The following is a 19,890-nucleotide window of genomic DNA, read 5'->3' on the forward strand; positions in this document are numbered from 1 at the left end:
CTTTTATAGCATAAGACTTGTTGACATAAGATTTGCATCCACATATTCAGATTAATGCTCCAAGGATTCATTGCTTTTGAGCTTATTTTATTGTATTCAACCTGCATGATCATAAAAGTATCTATACATAGAGGGGTTTCTGGCCATGCCCTCTCTGGAAAGTGAAAGCATGCTGCTTGACAAACTCAGGGAGCTTCTTTTGAGCAGAGGCTTCTCTGCCAAGTCAAAAAATGTATACCCATTTTTGCAATAAAATGGTAAAATGTGCGACAAGAGTGGAGGTTCCTGACTGAAGTAGAATATTTTTATGCAGCCCTCATAAATGAATGTCACATAACCCGAAAATGACCGCCAAGTGCACAATACACAGCTATAACCATAATCATGCAAAGAGTCACATCCAAAACACAAGTGATATTTAAGTGCCATGACAATATTTTGATCAGTGCAAAGGTATTCAGCACGAGTAACAGACATAGAATATCATGTTTACTTTTAAACACCAATGCACTGGGCTCCATCCCAACAGCAGGCACATCTACAACTATCTAACAACTCCCACACTCACACAGACTCACTGTTTCTTTCTTTCCCTTACGCACACAAACACACAAAGGACTGCGACCATCTTCTATTCTGGTGATCATAATTATTTGATGACAGAGCCTCTGGTTTCTCAACCACACTTTTGTACACTCGATCTAGCTGTGAATTATTTAGCATGTAGAGCTAAAAAGGTGGTCCCTTAAACAGCAGGTGCAGTCAAACTCAGGAGGCTGGACACACAGAGAGAGCTTCATCTCAACTACTCATCCTCCCACTCCTTACACACAGCTCTTCAATCGTGCTCTCACCCTGTGCTTCCATCTAGCTGTATATCAATATTTTTCTCTGCATCGATCCATCAGAGCTTCCTTTCATCCCGGTGTCCAGCTGATGTTATTTCGCCCCAGGTAAGGACTTTCTCAGATGGACTGACCCTCTTTCTGTGCCCCTGTCCTCCATCAGCCACTATGGAGGAACTCCAGAGAAAACTGAATCAGCGCTATGAAGGCACCAAGCCCAGGAAGGTGAGTTGTTTACACGATCATTTTCTTTCAAATTCATGGGTTTGAAGTATTTTTATAACCGTGGTGTGCTGAGAAAAAGACATATTGAGGTCATAGCCAAGTTCTCCATTAAAAGAGTTGTCTTTATATCAGTGTCAAACTTCTTTACATTACAGCACACAATTACCAGTAGCTGGAAAAAGTAATCACCTTTTTTATACTATGTCTGATGTCCTCTTTCTGCCAGAGGCACTGACACAAAATGTTAGCTTGCCTTTTAAATGCTTGAAGTGTTTGAATTTTCCTGTCTCGTCTGATCTAACAGCGCCTTTTCCACTCATTATTCTTATTTTCACTGCAAGGAAACTGTACTTATTAGTTGCTATACTGAAGTCGACATCAAGTGCATGCTTGGAGAAAGTCAGACCTTGAGTGTGGAGTAAGAACACGCCTCCTTTGACTTAAAACCCCCAGGTGAGGTTCAAGCTGGCGTCATCCTACAGCGGTCGGGTACTGAAACATGTGTATGAGGACGGTCAGGAGCTGGACAGTCCAGAGGAGAAATATCCTCACAGCTTTGTTCATCGCAAGATCCCACCCAGTCACCTGGAGATGGAGCAGCTCTGTGGGTTTGAGGATACTCGTGGAGATCAACAAGGTGAGAGGCTAAATGGTTCTTATATGATGAGACAGATTCCATGAGACAATCTGGACATGTCCCACTCCTCATGTTCATTCTTTTATGGAGTGTATTGACTTTGCAACAGCCCCTGTTTGCCTTGCTCATGTGTTTATTTTGGTACTCTCTTACTGTATGTCTTCTTCATTGAAACATATAAAAAAAAAAGTAATTTCCTCCAAAGTGGTGCCACACATTAAAATGTATCTTACATTAAATATGGCTGTTTCTGTGCAAAATGTCTTTATTGTCAGCTTTTTTGGACAGATATTCAAGAGACTATAGCAGCATGCACCATAGAAGCAGAATCACAACATAAACTTTTCTCCTAGAATAAAGAGAAAACAGAACGTCTAGACTTGCTCTCTCTGTAAAGAGTCTGAAGGCATTGTTGTGAATTGGCATTATCAAAAAAAGATTGATCGCATGATTGATTGAGTTTTAAATCTGTAAGTTAAAAATTATGTATCACAAACAGCCTAAGCTTACCTTGGCATCATGGGGAATTACTACTGTTATGACTAAAACCAACATCATCTACTAGAAACTACTGCAGAATGAACATGGAAGTTTTAAAACCATAATTAGCCATTATAGAGCATAGCCACAAGCTGAAGTCAATCTACAATCAGCAAGTATAGCAACAACAGAAGTGCTATTTGATGCTAGCTTTGTCTTTTTTTTTTGATGGGAATAGAACAAAGCAAACATTTAACAATTCTGGATTGGATAATAGATTATGGATAACATTAATGGACTTGTCCTGATGTATATAGATGAGGATAATATTGACCGGACATCCTTCAGACAGAACTTGATGTATGGGTGTGATAATGTAAAGAAAATTAGCCCAATAAGCCTACCTAATACATACAGTTCCACTGTATGTATTAGTTAGGCATAGGATTCCTGAAGGGAGACAAAGTAGGGACTGGCTCTGGTAAATGATGATGCAAAGTTAAGGATCCAGTGCACTCCTGTTGGTAAATGGTGTCAACATCAAGTCAGGGTGTCAAACTAGGCAGAAGGTTCTGACATGCTAGTCTTGTTGAATCATGGTTGTGGGGCACCTTTGACAGAACATCAGTTATTACATACTACAGGTGTATTTGTTGTTCCCGACGCCCATATTCATGTTATATACTTGACGTTTGACGATGAGCTACGATGATGCAGTCGGACCAAAATCAGAACTCATGTAGTGTGAGTCGGCCTTAAAAAATTAGTGATAGGCCATTCAAAAATGAGCTGGTTCAAAGAGTCGTCTCTTTTACGTGAACGATAAGATCTCAATAGAGTTTGAGAGCTATTTTATATTTTTATTACTAGTGCTGTTATCATTTATACATGTTGTGTGTTATGTGATTGATTCATACGGATGATCTGTTCCCCACAGACACACAATGCAAAGGGATTTCATCTGCCATGCCTGTTATGAGGAGACTGTATGTTTTGAATACTTACATGATATGTTCATCAGTTGAAAAAATTGAAAGAGTTGGTTCTTCTTGCTGAGTCAAGCCAAATGATCCGGATCACTGAAAAGAGTTGGAAATCCCATCACTAATGTTAATCTGGTTTTAAAATGAAGCACTTTGGCTGCTGAAGAACATGGACAGAAAAGTATTTTGTATACTGGGGATTTGTTACAGTAGCTTGCCATGCATGCTGACAATGCTAGCATAGCTGATTACAGATAAATGAAGGGAGGCCTGCATATGAAGTTAATGTGACCTAACTGGATCAACACCAGCGTATCATGTATGTAAAATTAAACACACACAATTACTGCATTTTGAGAAATTTTGAAAAATAGATTGACATATTGGCTGTCATTGTTTTGCAATGCACTCTGGGTAGAGATGACAAATGGCTGCTTCCTCTCACATCCTTATGATTGCACTAACATGGATCTACATTGCAGCAAGTTCTTTCCTATGGTACTCTTCACTAAAATTGTGCTTGGATTATTTTATACAAAGCTTTAATGATGAAAATTCATTGTCCAGGAACAAAGATGACATCATTGCCCAGAATGTACTCTTGTTTCTTTATACAACATACATAAAAAAGACATTACTTATCTTGTCATTTTGTTATAAAACCTTTTTGTTTCAGAGTGTATGATTTCAGACTTCTAAGACATACAGTATATGCTTGTTCGTAAATAAAACCTGTGGCCTCTTAGACCAGCTAAGTTTTTTCTTACCTCCAATTTCCACATACAGTGACCACACCGTGGTATGTTCAATTGTCATATAAAAATGGGAAAATTTAGTTTTTGATGAGAAACTTCAATAAATACAGTTATGAATATGAAGAATGTGTTGGTGTGTGAGGGATATAAAATAGATGTGACAGACTGAATCATAATTATTTAACTCTAGCACTACTCAGCTAAGACCACCTTGAGTGCAAATTTTTTTTCTCCATTTTGTCTTTCCACCAAACTATAGAAAAGTATCGACAGTGGTACTGATAAGGACTCGGCTCAGTAAAGAGTATCGGTAAGGGTATCAGTATCAATAAAGATTAATGATCCCCATCCCTACTGTTGACATACTGCTCATGTGTGAACTCACAGTTATCCCGTGATCTCTGCCTGCTGATTAGGGCTGTGCAGTGCTCTAGACAGTGGGTGGGTTCCAATGGGGGGGCACTTCCTTCGGTGGGAGCAAACCCACAGCCATCGGTGCGCAGTGCAGATGTCCTATGAGGAAATTGTGGGTTACACTTGGGTAGTAAGTTCACACTAAATCCCATGTTGAGAGTAGTTAGCTTGTAACTAAAGTAATATCATTGCTTGATTGAGGCAAGGTTTTTATTACCCACTAGAGTAAAATGGCCATGATGATGCTGGATGTAAAGCTTTTTTTTGTTATGTTTTGTTTTATTAATGCAGTGTTATGATGCTGTCTCTCCTGCCTTGCTGGGTCTTAACAAATTAACGGCTATAAATGGCTTCTGTTGACTGCCACTGATCCACAAAGAGAAATGAAGAGGCATGTAACATGATGAAACAGTATGATACCTAAAGCCTTCATCCTTAATTCACAGCCAGTGTAAAACAACAAAGCAACAACATATTTTAATGTCACACTGTGCTGCTCTGCACAGCGGATCTAAACACTTTAACTGAATGAACTACTTAGTTTTGAATCAGCCAGTTACAAAATGTCTTGAGTCCAAACAAACGACTTAGAGAACTGTTTCGTCACTATGTGTATGATGTGAATCAGCTGTTAACTGGTAGATAATCCTCTCTGCTTGTGTAAAAAACAAAGACTGAAAACAGATCAAAGTCATCTTGCAGTTCAGAATGTAATCTATCACAAAGAGTGTGTTACCAAAGCTAAAACCCCCCTACTCCTCCTCAATCTCCAAGTAATCCCTTCTGTCAGAATGACAACCTCATTTCACTGAGGACTGTACAGCTACATAGAGCTAGGTCTGGGACTATCAAAGTAAATTCAAGTAAACATTAGAACAGGCATTTAAAATAGCCTACATTTGAACATGCATGTCCAGCACTGGTGAAACCCAGTGAAGTCCATTTGTTCTCTGTGGACTACAAGTCCTAACTCTGTGTTTTATGTTGTACCCAGATGTCTGTCCTCCAACCGGGCTCATTGCTCAGAGAATAAACGTCTACAGAGGAGTGGGAGGCTACAAGCCGGCTGCAGACCAGACCGAGGGAGCTGAGGGAGACGGCACGGTAAGCATGTTTTGATTAAGCAAAATTTTCATATTAATCAAAATAATCTTAGATTGGATCTCCCAATAACAGAGCCACTTTTGTCTGTCAGAATATTAAACACTTAGATCTGTCTTAATATGTTAATTCATTCTCCGGTGCAGCTGAAATGAACTGGAATTGAAACTAATAAGACTCTAATGAATGAAAACAAAATGTCCATCTTGGCTTTATTAATTCAGCGTTATTATAAACGTATTAAAATGGCTGGGTAGAAGTTCAGAATATTTATTAGAAAATGACTATTATGTCAGGGCCACAGTTAAAGATGTCATTTAAATAACCAATAGCAGATGATTATGATCATCTGTATGAGTGTGAGTGTGTGTACGGAAACCTTCTGTAAAAGTTGACTATACAGATTAAAGGGTTCATTTGCAAAAACAGTCAACTCTGTTTTTATAAATTGTCATAAAATGTATTTTTTCAATGTAATATCAATCAGACTGAAGTTGATTAAGTATAATTATAATAAGTATAATTGTTTAATCATTTTTTAAGATTTACATCAGAAGACAGCTCAATTGAAAGTGTTATTTTTCTTATTTTTTTCATTATTTACTAGAATGGTGTTTCACTATTTTGGCAAATGAACTCTTCAGATGTAAATATTGAAGGAACACCAGAAAGACAGATTTGCTAAAAGCAAGTCAAAACTAGAAAAGCACTCCGAGAGCACAGACCTCCGCCATCAGCCCTATCTCCTGATAGTGTAGAATCCTTTAAAAACATTCCTGGAGCCAGACGGTGATCCGGATAACTCCCAAAATCTAATTCGTCGATTACTCCTTCCCCAGTGGGGTGGAGACACGGTGAGGCAAAGCAATGGCTTTGCTATGTGTGGACTATCTTTGCGGAAGCACCGATGGTCTCACCGGATGACTGAAAGTCATGGCAGAGGGTGAATATTCCTCTATTCCTCCCAGCATTGTGAGTATTCTCGCTACAATTCGCTATCTTTATCTCTGTTACGCTCCGACTCGTCTCCTTGACCGGGTGTGCATCTTTCAAACTCTACACCCAAAATGCTGCTTGGATTGAAGTTACTCATGTCCGCCATCTCCTGGTGTGAAGTGGTAACAGTGCAGACCTCCACTATAAGCCCTATCTCCCAATAGTAAAGAATCCTTTAAAAAATTCCTGGATCCAGATGGTGATCTGGATCACTCCCAAAATCTAATCAGTTCTTCCTTATGCCATTTCTGACATTTCCTGAAAATTTCATGAAAATCCGTCCATGACTTTTTGAGTTTTGTCGCTAACAAACAAACAAACAAACAAACAAACAAACAAACAAACAAACAAACAAACCCACCCAATCACATAACCTCCTTGGAGGAGGTAATAATAAAGAATGGGATGTTGTGCAAAATGTGAATAAAGAAAGTAAAACACTGAATTTAGCACAAAGACAAGATGAGCAATCTGATAAACTTTAATGTTTCAAATATGCACTCATTGTGAATTTGATGCCTGCAACATGTTTCAAAAAAGTTGGGACAGGACAAAAAATGCCTGGGAAGGTTGTGAATCCTCAGAAACACCTGGACAATACCATGATTGGGTATAAAAGGATCATCTTGAAAACGCCCAGTCTATTACTGTCAATGATGGTGCAAAATTCTTCACTTTGTGAAGGACTGTGTGGGTAAATAGTCCAGCGGTTTATGAATAACATTCCTAAGCAGGAAATTCAGAGACTTTGGCATCTACAGTTAACATTATCATCAAAAGATTAAAGAGTCTTGAGAAATCTCTGCATAATAAACAGCATCATTCAGTGACAGATATTACAATGTTGGCTTGGGAACACTTAAGACAACCTTTTTCAGGAAACACAGGACATTACTCCATCTACAGATGTGGGTTAAGATGCAAAGAGACAGCAAGATGTTAACAACATCCAGAGGTTCTGTTGACTTTTCTGGGCCTGAGCTCATCTGAGATGGACCAACCTGAAGTGAGTGAGAACGTATGCCATAGTCTGACGAGTCCACATTTCAGAATGTTTTTGGAAAAATTGCTGTTGAGTCTTCTGGGCTAAAGAGGAAAAGGACCAACCTAATGTTATCAATGCAAAGTTCAAAAGCCTGCCTCTTTGATGGTATGGTTGTGTATTAGTGCCTGTGGCACAGGTAACTTGCACATCTGAGAATGCAATACTGACCAGGACAAACAAGTTTTGGAGCAAAAAATGCTTTGCAACCAGACGGTGTCCTTTTCAGGGAGGTCCTTGCTTATATCAAGTGGCACAATTCCAAGCCACATTCTGCAAGAGATACAACAGCATGGCTTCACAATTAAAAACACTGTGGGTACTTGATTGGCCTGCATGCAGTCCAGACTTTTCAACCACTGAGTATGTATGATGCATTATGAGATGCATAATACGATAATGAAAACCCTCCACCATGAGCAACCTAGGTTTTACATCAAGCAAAAATAGGAAGAATTCCACTTACTTTACTTCATCAGTTATTGTCTTTAGCTCCAAGATGCTTGCAGTAGCTGTGTTTACATGGACCACTTGTAATCAGAATAAATGCCTGATCTGAATATAAATGCTTCATATACACGCTTCATTTGGAATAAAATTCTTCGATCTGGCTCATTTGGAGAGAAATTTCATTCTGATTGAGACAGGTGGTCTATGCTGATGGTCAGTGCTCATTAAAACACTCAATCTGATTGTTTCTCCCTGTTTCGAGTGATTTTTGTCGTACTGCACATGTCTGGAAGAATAGAAACCTTGTGGGAGAAAAAAACTACTCTGTTGCAGAGACAACTGTTTTGCTGGAAACTTTAAAAGAGCTCAGAACTTTTGGTCAGATTATATAAGGTACACACACAAGACAGTAGAACAATCCAACATTTTTGTGTTGAAAAAAGTTGAAAAGTTGAAATAAATAAAAAAAGCAAGTGATGCTGGTTTCTTTACAACAAAGGCATAGAAGAACAATTCGACCACAAATTTTTGTTAGATTTGACTGCTGGGACGATACTGCTCATGCCAGAGCAGTTTTATTCAGATCAAATGTATGATGCACGAGCACGCACATCTGAATCAGTTTGCACTTTGCAGGGTCCATGTGAACTAACAGAGACATTTAAATATCCAATCAGAATGAATTTTATCAGATTGCTGAAAAAAATGCTCATCTAACTACAGCTAGTGTTGTGACAAGAGGAGGTGCTGTAGCGACGAGATTTACATGCTGCTGTCCCTACCGTTATGAAACAAGTTGCATGTTAATATGTGTGCATATTTCCAACAATAAACTGTTTCTGCTGAACATTTATATTTAGTTTGTTTAACATTAACTATCTTGTCTCTGTGCTGTATTCAATTGAAAGGGAAAAAGAAATCACTGTATTCTTTTTTAATTTACAATTTAAACTCTGCCACAGCTTTTTTCTGGAATTGGTGTTCATGCATAAATACATATTAATGGTTGAGATTTCTAGATTTTTATTTCTGATATTTCACAACACTACTATCTGAAAGACAAACAGGTGTTATTTAAATCTTTGTTCTTTAAAACCCATTGGATGGTTTAGAACAGGGGTCGGCAACCTTTTTGATATGAAGTGCCATTAAAAATGTTTTGATGATGGCAGAATATGTCAAAAGGGGTGAATAAAGTGTGACAAACAAATCTGTGAGCACATCTGTGAAATCCTGCCACCTTTTTGAAAACATTAGCATCTGACATTTGAAAACATAAGCCAGAGAAATAATCTTATTCAAAATGTTTTATGCTGCACGTTTCAACAGAAACCTACCAGTCAATGTGATCCCTGGCACGGCTTTCCTTTGCTGAGCTCCATACTTTAAGTTGCACACATGCTTCTAAGTGGTCGATTGTGAAACAGCTGCTGGGGGGGCTGAGTCACAGAGTTATATTGAGCCATACTTCGTCAGCGAGGCCAGAGCAATGTTCTTAAGGCAGCCAAACTTCTCTGGCAGAGATGTCCAGCAGGTGAAGATGCAGGTCCCGTGATCACGCACCGCTGTGTATTCCAGCTGTTTCCATAGCTCTGTAAACTTTGTCACCCACAGTGTTGAAGTTTTCAGCTCAATCAACTGTAGTGTCATGGCCTGTGTGTCCAATCCAGCACTGATAAATCCATGTCATGCCCATTGAACCAATCTGGTTTGATTCAGAGAGTAAACATGGGTCCATACAGCTGAAATTCCTGGAATCTTGTTATGAAATCCGACTCGAGCCCGCCGATGGAGTTGCGTATTTCAGCGGTGCTAATGCTTTAGGTGTTTGAAGTTGTGGAAAGTGTTAGTTTTGAAGTACAAGACGGGGTAGGGTGGGTCATAACGGAATGCATTTGTTCGTACATTCTATGAACGTAAACTTATGATGTAATCCATAATGCACTTGGGTATTTTATTTATGTTCTCTTTTCTCTGCTGCTATTCTTAAATGTGCATTATAATCTGCCTGACCCTGAGTGTGTCGTTACTAAAAGGGTCACATGAGGGTCGATGTGTCAATGAGCATCTCTGTTATGTACTGACTTTTCTTTATTATTGTCTCTGTTTGCTGTTTGTGATTGTATGTATGGTCTGGGTAGACTGCAAAAATGGATTGCCCTTTGGCATAAATAAAGTTGTCTGAGTCTGAGTACAAAACGGTCAGGAAAATTAATTACCAGAAGGTAAAAAACAAACTGAATTAATTTAAAGGGCATTTTAATATTTCATAAATCAGTTTTCAGACTTATTGCAAGTATGCCCTGTTTTAGAAGAACAACTACTACACTGTATTGATAAATTGACATAATGGTCATTAGAGTAGGAATGTATAACAGCTCGTTGGAGGGGTAAATATACTCCACCGAGCATTACAAGCCCACATGTGCAAATAAAAACAGACACGCCAACATAAACACATGCAGAATTAGTAGCAAATACATTGTAATTCAATAATTTATCCCACATCTTTAGAGCAGAACAAGTGATCAAGACTGAAATTAGAAAATGAACAATCTGTGGGTGTTCATGCTGTTAGGTACAAATTGTACAACAAGCAAAGTGGAACAATAATAGCCACAAAAATAGTTGATCTGACTTTAAAAGGCGATGTTACTGAGCTGCTGTGACGGAGGCTTCATTAGTGCAGCAGGCTGAGAGGGAGGTCAGCTACATCGCCTGCTGGCTAAGTGTCATTTTCATTCTTTTATCCTCGAAAACAAAGGCATGCTTGGCCCTGCTGACCAAGGCCACATTTATCAGGAGAAAACAGCAATTTGGATCTGATTTATCTCTTTTAGAGTATTGATGAAAGGATGAAGTGTTGGTCAAAGAGGAGCAACAAGACTTCTCAGAGTCTAATGAGTCCCCCACAAGACTTGAATACTTTATTTTATGACAAGATAGAGTCCCTGAAAGTGTGGCATGCATCTATTTCTGATTGTTGGATAGTGCAAATCAAGTTATCTAAAAAAAAAAAAAACAACAACAACAAATGCTTGGCAATAGCAAGGTTATTGGTGCAAAATTATTAATTATCAATGATGAAGAAATTAGTCAGACTTGAAAAAATACCAGAAATATTTCATGAAAGCACAAAATATGTTCACTTTTCCAGGAACTAGAGGTCTTGTAGCAGGGTTTTACAGAATGCAGTCTACAGATCACAGATGCATTAAAGCTGATTTCAAAGGCTTCAGCTAAAGCATGTTGGATGTCTTTCCACAAGATTTTGGAGTGTTTCTGTGGAGATTTGTCCATCCCAAAGGTGCTCAATGGGGTTGAGGTCAGGGCCAGTCAAGTTCTTCCACACTTTACTCATCATCATCAAACCATGTCTTCATAGTCCTTGCTTTCTGCACTGGGGCACAGTCTTGTTGGAATAGAAAAGGGCCTTCCCCAAACTGTTGACATAAATTTGGAAGCATAACATTGTCCAAGATATCTTGGTTATGAAGCATTATGATTGCCCTTCAATTGAGATAAGAAAAAAATAGTCCCATATCATTATCTCTACCCCACCAAACTTCACAGCAGGCACAACACAGTCATGCAGGTAATGTTCCAAGACTCGTCCATCTGACTGTCAGAGAAGCGTGATTTGTCACACAGAACATGTTTCCACTGTTCCACAGTCCAGTGTCAGTGTGCTTTACATCACTCCATCCAACACTTGGAATTGGACTTGGTGATGTGTGGCTTGTGATCAGCTGCTCAACCCAATCCATGAAACTCCTGCTGCACAGTTTTTGCACTTACATCAGTGGAAGTCTCAAGCTCTAAAATCAGCAGAGCGTTGTCAACTTTCATTCAGTCATTGACCCCACTCCGTGATTTTTCATGGCCTTCTGCTTCTTGGCTGAATTGCTGTTGTTCCTAAATGCTTCCACTTTCTAATAATATTACTTGTAGTTGACTGTGGAATATCCCGCAGCGATTCAGTTTCAAAACTATCTTATTACAAAGGTGACATCCATCACAGCACCATGCTTGAAGTCACTGGGTTCCTCAGAACAACCCATTTTGCATCACAAATGTTTGCAAATGGAGAGGTGTTTATTTTACTCACCTGTGTCAATGAGTCTAACTTAAACACCTGAATTCAATGATCAACAGGTGTGACTAAATACTTTTTTCCATATGGCGTATATTCCTACTCTGTCAAAGAAAGAAACTGTTAAAAAAAGGCCTCACTGTTTAGACAAGCTCTATTAACACACTACTTGATGGTACTGTGCTATGGTCTTATTATTGTACCAAGAATACTATCTATGGTATTCTCTGTGGTATATTTCTCTGGGTAAATAAATTATGAGAAATGGAATGAAACGCTTAAACGCTCAACTCTTAGCTGGACCAAGCTTGCTATTATTGCATGCATTTAGATGTTCACTGGTTGTAAACACAATCAAAATAAGCCAGATGTCTGATCATCCTGGTAATGACTTCACTTTATCAACCATAACAGAACAACCAGAACAACTATAGATCCCTTCCAATACCACTTAAATGTGAAAAGTTTGCTTTTTTAGACTTGGTTAAAGAGGGCTTTTGTGAAAGGGTTGAATGAAACACATCTAGATGTGTGCGCTTTGCAGTCCAGACCTGCTTCTTGGTCAAAAACTGGAAACTGACAATCTGTGTGAACACCAGACTGAAGAGGATTTCAGCGGCAGAAGCTCAGACATGCTTTATTTCTGCATATTGTCTCTTTAAATTGATCACAGAATCTTGTTTCAGATGTTTATTAGTACTTCTCAGCTACTCTCTCTTAAAGTTAAGATAGAAGACTTGTGGGAAGTGTTAAGCTGGGGGGTTATAAAGGAGGTGTGTAGAGTATTTGTTCTGGTCTGGAAAGATGCTCTGAATACTGCATAACAAGCATTTAACAGGAAACCCCCTTCTCACTAACACATCCACCTCACAAGCAACCAGTGCAGTCTCTCTCAGAGATGCAGGAATGCAACTTGGGAAATGTAGGAAACCTCTAGGCTAATACTTCAAGCGAGGAAATACAAATTATTCATATGAACTGATGTAGAATGTAACATTTTTTATTTCTTTCAGTCATCAGTTTTAGATTTTGGCAAGATAATCATCTACACCAGCAATCTGCGCATCATCAGAGCCCCTCCGAGGAACCCTGAAACATTACGGCACCACACAGTAGCTTCTGTGGATTTAGAAGGATACCCAAAGGCCAGAGAGAGGGGGAGCAGGAGGAGGGCTAAAGCTCTCTGTACAGAGGATGGGGGAGAGAGGGAGGAGAAACAGATCAGCAGCTCAGAGACTAAGGTAATGATCCTTGGCTAAATTATTCTCAGCGGTGTGGTTGGGTTTTATCACCCTGTTTCTTGGTGTTCTCCATCTCACCATGTGTCCCCCCTCTCCATTTCTCTGCATATGTCTCCAGTCCTCCATTCTTTACTTTATCTTTGCAACAGTACAACAGCGGGGTCTTCTGTGCAGCCGTTTTGTTGCAATTTGTTCCCATTCTTTTTCCTCTTATCCCACAATCTCCTCTGTGTTTCCTTGTAACTGCCACCTTCTTTCTGTCCCCTCCCGCTGCAGTCTCCACCATCCCATTGTCCTGGTGTTATCTGTCAACTGTAAAAAGATAGTGATGAGTCCACAGTTTTTACTCTGCCCTTGCAGCGTTTACTTTGCCACTTCCCAGGCTGCAAGGATACCCTGCTCTAGATATTATCCCCTCCTTCACCTCCCTGGCTGATTACTGTTCCCATCAACTCACTCCCTCCATTCTTTTCTCACCTCCTCTTGTTATTTTCTCATTTTCCCTGCTTCTAGAAGAAAAAAAGTTCTTTCTTATCCCCCTTCTTCACCATTTGGCAATCTCACTTCTCTTTTGTAGTTTCTTTTCATTATTACCTTTGCCTTTGTTGCTCTAACTCCAAGGTAGTTAGTTTCTCATTGTCTTAATTTGCAGCAGAGGATAGAAATTATTCTTTTGTATACCATGTGTATCATTTTAAATCTCTTTAGCTGATCTGGGACTGTATTTCTCTATATCTCACTATACATCTTTGAAAGCCAAACAGGACATTGGGCTGTATATAACACCTCCACTTTATGCAATGTAAGCTAATGTGAGTTCAGGTGCACTGACATTGCAAGTCAAAGCCTCAGCTGTATTGACTTACTCTTTATAGTTTCTCTACCTTTAATATTGGTATCTCCAAATACGATTATGTGATACTAACCAAAATGCATTTTTTTGGATCTAAAAACCAACATGAAAGTCCATAGTGCCCTACCTTAGCTGCCTGCATCAGAACCATGGTTGTATCTCTGCTGTCTGCGCAGTTGTGTCTACTAATCTATTCATTTCTAAAGAACTAGATAAGGAATGTGCCATGATTCTAAAGAAAATCTTACCTTCCACATTCAGGAGTGAGATGGTACAAATCTGGCTCAGATCAGAGGACTCCTTCTCCTGAGGAATCAGGAGACCCACTGCTCTACTCTGGGCTGTTGGGTTAGATTGTTTCTCCCAAACTAACCTTGGTAAACACCCCAGAAATTTAAGGACATCAGGCACACTAGTATAAACCCTGTAAGAGACTCTGTTTGGACCTAGGGCTGAAAAAGTCTTTTCACGCCTGACTACATCCACCAGCAGGCAAAGCTCTAAATGTTTGGGAAAACGTTCATGTTGATCGACTCTGAATACAGTCTTTTAGCTTTGTCTCTAACAGATTTAAGTGCTGTCAGCTTTTACATGGCCATCATCAGCTGATATCTGAAGCAGATATATTATTGCAGGGCCTTACTCTCCTCCAGCCAGATAATCAGGAGTTTTAAATTAACTCCTTTGGAAACACATCTGCAGCCATGCTACATTCTTGGTGTGACAGCTCCTGCCATTGCATGTTTCAGCAGTGACACAAGATTGCAACCAAACTGTGCTTTCAGCAATAATCAAATAATGCAAAACCTTAAGAGAGGAGATGGATTTCCAACAGACTGGGCATACATTTATCGTACTTTACATGTCGTTTTCATATGTCATTTTTTAAGCAAGAACATATGGCCTTTGTACCAGAGTAAACTTATTGTATAATGAGCTTAAACCTCCTGGGCCTTTTTATTGTGCAATGCTGCTTTGCTTTCATGAAGTTATGTACTTCTAGAGCTCTGCTAGGCTAGAGTAAATTTGAAATTAATGTAAAAAGTTCCTATCCTTTATAGACTTGAAGCAGTCCCTAGAGCTTTAAAGAGGTTAGGTGTATGGATTCAGGCTGTCACTGGATTTGGATTATGGGGAGCCTCTCTGAATATTATGATCAGGAGGGTACAGGAGGGTTTTGAACTGTAAATAAATACTAGAATCACTGAGGGTCTTTATATACCTTAAATGGGCGGCAGGTAAAAATTCGGCCATTTTTAGAGTGCATTATTTTTTCATGAAGAGCACTAATAAAGAACAATCATTCGACCACAGACAATTGGCAACAGAAACAGAGCTGTCATATCCAGAAATCTTTCAAAGAGTGATTGCTCAGTCCTGAATGTTCCAAACCATCAGCTTTGTCTTTACACAATACATTGAGAATATCCAATGACACTTCACAATAATGGATCTTTTTGCCTTCCAGGTTTAAGGTTAGTCTATGACTTTTGATTAGGTGGTGCAGCAGTAGACAAAAGATGTTTCCATAGCAGCAGAGGGAAATAGATGCTCTTTTCAAGGATAAAATGCACCTGCATTGTAGTCCTAGGTATGAATGTCTGTTCAAAAGTGAAGCAATTCACATTGTCTGAATTACAACAATCAAAAATTCCAAGCACTGTATGGCGTGAGTAATACTAGAACACAGCTGTTTTATAAATAATAGTGATACTGAGGAGCAAGCACACCGACTTTTAACAGCTCGCTAAACAAATAAGTTGTATTCTTAAGCATCTGTTCATGTTGAGCATTATTAACAGATTTACTTTTATCAAAGTTAATGTATTTGTTCTCTTCAAGTGAAAGGGTATTGGTTATTATTGCAATGTAGAACCAATGGTCATTTAAAAGGCCACCCATATGTAGTGATGGGAATAACGGTGTTAAAATAAACGCTGTTACTAACGGTGTTATTTTTTCCAGTAACGGGTAATCTAACTAATTACTATTTCCATCATTACAACGTCGTTACCATTATCGGCAATAAAATGGGGTGCATTATAAACTACTCATTGAAGCTCTTGTCATCCGATTTGGCTCTCAGCCACAGGAGCTGCAAAACTGCTTATTTTTTTCTTTGGTGAGGGAGGAGGGAGGGGCGCGACAACTGCATAAGTCATGATGATTGGCTAAGGTAGAGTAAGCTTCATGCTAAACCAGTCAGAGACAGTGTTCAGTTTACACACGCAGACAGCAGCCACACACACTCAAACTAGCAGAGATAAGCTGCAGCAATGGGAGTCTAGAGGGAAAGTTGACGTTTTCAAAGTGGAAGTACAGACACTACTTTATTCTCCTTGAGGTAAAAGGCAAGAATGTACATGTGAAGTGTACATTATGTCCCGGAGTGAAGTGTTTGTCCACATCTGTTGTAAGCAGCTCTAATCTAATGAAGCATCTCTCAATGGCACACGCTTCTACAAAACTAACTTGGCCAAAAACACTGTTGTTGATGTAACCGAGTGATCTGGGCTGCGCCTAAACCGTATATATATGGAGAAAGCAACACCATACTGTACGGTATACGACCGAAACGGTCCAAACTTTATTCAGTCTAGTCCTCAAGTTACAACAACACACCTTGCATTGCACTTCCTCCTTTTCCTTCAAAATAAGTCTACCACAAACCGTCAGTTTATTAACAGGACACTGAATTTCCTTACAATAACAAAATAGCTTACATTACTGTTGACGATAGCAGGCCAGGTGTGGTTAACGTGAGCTCGGAGCCGTATCGTCCAAGCAGCTAAAGCTGGATTTTTCTGCTCCAGCTTCACAAAAACTTGTGACACAGACTGAAGCAACCGGAATGATAGGCAGGTATATTATGTGTGAGAGTTAAAAGCCCTTAATTGTTATATTGTTATATTGTTACACTGTGTATTTTTGCGATGAAGAAAATACTTGAAGTATAGTATGTCTACCAGTGTGCAATAAATATTAAAAGCTCTGTGTACCTGTCCATGCAGTTCTACTCTATGCAACTGGTTTGTGAAACCTGCTTCGAAAAAAAAATCAAAATTCTGAGACATATTTAAACTTTAAAAAAGTAACGCAGTAGTTACTTCCCTGGTAACTAGTTACTTTTATAGTAGAGTAATTCAGTTACTAACTCAATTACTTTTTGGGAGAAGTAACTAGTAACTATAACTAATTACTTTTTAAAAGTAACGTGCCCAACACTGCTCATAAGGGGGGATAAAGAGTTGACTTTTCTTGGGCCACACCAAATGGGGGGCCCATGGAGGTCAGGAAAAAGTCCATTGTAAAATTAAGATGTGATAACTATTATTGTACTCAAGACCACAATATCCAAGACCATGACTTGTCCAAGACCAAAGTGCCCTGAGACCAAGACAAGATGAAGACTTTTAGGGGTCGAGACAGAGTCAAGACCAAGACCATAAAAATAAATTCTAAAAAACCATGACAAGGCTGAACAAATTTTTTCAACTAGCTTCCTGTAAAGAATAAATCCTTCTGTGTATTTAAAAGTCACTGACAAGCCTGGAGTTACCTTAAATATCTGAAAATGATATGCTTACCTAGTTTTGTCAGGTGAATGAGGCCTAAAGACTAAGACATTTAAAATGTGGTCTTGAGACTGGTCTCAAGACCAAGACCATTCTCGAGTACTACAACACCAGTGATAACCATATTTTATATTTGACTTGAATAATAACCACTTCTACCAAAGAACCAAAGAAACAAAAAATGATTTTATGTATTTATGCTGTTTACAGTAAAGCCTTTTCAAAACGCAAACACTTTTTCTTGAAGCAAAATCGTTTTTTTTTCTTGCTAATGTTAACAATGTGGATGGTCACATTGACTAAAACATTTCGGAAGTAATGTCAAACTTCATAGCTAAGCCATGATGTGCACAAACCTTGGGATAATATAGAATAAAGCAGAAGGCCCTTAAATGACTTCAAGCACTAAATAATTGCAAAAAGAAAAAAGACAAAAATAGGCCAAATGGGTTTAAATTGGCTACATTTGTTAATAAAAAGTGGTATAAAGTGGCTAAAGACAGGCAAAAAAAGGTTTGGAAGTAGCAAATGGGTTAAAATAGGCAACATTTGGATAATAACTGGAGAAATTGGGTAAGAAAAACAAGAAAGTGACAAAAATGGGAAAATGGGCAGAATATGTGATGAAAAGGGATTAAAAGTGGCACAAATAAGTTATTAGAACAGCAGAACTCAATAAAAGCTTCACACACTTTTTTAGATCCAAAATGAAGCAACTGTTGGCCGTGTTGCTATCACCTATGCTACTGATTCAACACACATACGTTGATGTCATAAATAAAAAACCAGGCCAGAACAGTTCTATGAACAGGCTTGGTCATTGAATGTTTGATTCAGAGTGTGACATGTATTTCATGTAAGAAAACTCCTCAGTAACACCCCAATTATTTTAACTTCCAACCAATCTCTACTTTACTTTTTGAAAAGACAATTTATTGTTAAAAGATTACTACTTAGCAGACTGTGTCTCTCTTCAATTTCACTCTTAGATGGAATAAGGCCAAAGGTGACCAACTTTTGGTTTGTGGCACCTTAATTCCTAAAAACACTTGAAATCTTAGAAAACCACTGCCCATTTACTCTTGAAACTCAAACATCACATCCCCATGTACCATAGCTGGTTAATAAAAATTTTAACAGAGCCTCTGTTACTACCCACCCTCTGCTTTATGATAATCTACAACCTGCTGCTGATTATGATACATTTTACAGAAAGCAGCTGCTTTTTAAAATGACCAGCAGGCTGTTCAACATCCAACAGCACAGCTACATGGCAAATGCATTTAATTATAGAGAATATTGAGAAAAAGCCTTTATGTACTTAAGCTTGTTTAGTGTTTCCCAGCAGCCTGGCTGGAGCTGTGTTAATGTTTGCTGTTAATGGACTGGCTTTAGGTGTTGCATTTTAATCAGTTTAAAGACAGTTGCAGAATGTGTAATATATTTATAAGTGAGCCTTTCACATTATACATAATTAGAGCATGTAGAGGTTGAGCTATTACTGCCAAACTTCCCTCTTCAGCTTCATCTCCATGACTATGTTTTTGTATCTCTTTCACCTTTCCTCCCCCTTTTAACCCTTTGATAACCTCTCACTTTTTCTCATCATCTCCCCTCTCTACTCCTCTTCCCTCCTCTAATGGGTTTTTCTGTCTCCAGGAGGCCGACAGCTGCCAGCATTGTGGCGGCTCGGGCTGCGCTCCTTGCTCTCTATGTCACGGCAGCAAGCTGTCCATGCTGGCGAACCGCTTCAATGAATCCATCAGTGATCTACGTTGCCAAGCCTGCTACCCCCTTGGTCTGGAGAAGTGCCAGTCCTGCTCCAGCAAATAGCGCTGTTTGGCTGACACCCATGTCTGGCAGAAAAGGGAGAGAGACACTGGGAGACAGAGAGAGAGAGAGTGAATGAGAGTGTGCGTGCTATCACTTTGTCAGGATTGTCTCAGCAGCAATGCTGCTCTAATCCAAAATGTTCTTGGTGGGGCTTTTTCGAAGCACCTCTAGGAAGCATAAGCCATCATTGGAAAGGGGAATTGTGACTGTGCAGTAGGCGCAAAATCATAAAACACAATTACAGTGTGCAGTGAGCATGGTGTGCGTTAACACAAACACATAATCACTTTTTTTTGTTGTCACATAATTTTGGATCTGAACCATTCTTCCTGATAAAGCCGGGTTCCACGACAGAGTTATCATTTTA

At 39.1% G+C, this 19,890-nt stretch overlaps 1 protein-coding gene across 1 annotated transcript; it reads left to right on the forward strand.

Annotated features, from left to right (window-relative positions):
• Positions 1 to 1,010: 1,010 nt before the first annotated feature.
• LOC121519361 (glutaredoxin domain-containing cysteine-rich protein 2) lies at positions 1,011 to 19,523 on the forward strand. The gene is made up of 5 exons (XM_041802272.1): positions 1,011 to 1,070; positions 1,524 to 1,707; positions 5,334 to 5,443; positions 13,035 to 13,262; positions 19,350 to 19,523. The coding sequence occupies exons 1-5, from the start codon at positions 1,014 to 1,016 to the stop codon at positions 19,521 to 19,523; spliced, it is 753 nt and encodes a 250-aa protein (XP_041658206.1). The 5' UTR covers positions 1,011 to 1,013.
• The last annotated feature ends 367 nt before the right edge of the window (positions 19,524 to 19,890 follow it).

This window comes from Cheilinus undulatus, linkage group 12 (assembly GCF_018320785.1).
Source record: "Cheilinus undulatus linkage group 12, ASM1832078v1, whole genome shotgun sequence".
Classification (NCBI taxonomy): domain Eukaryota; kingdom Metazoa; phylum Chordata; class Actinopteri; order Labriformes; family Labridae; genus Cheilinus; species Cheilinus undulatus.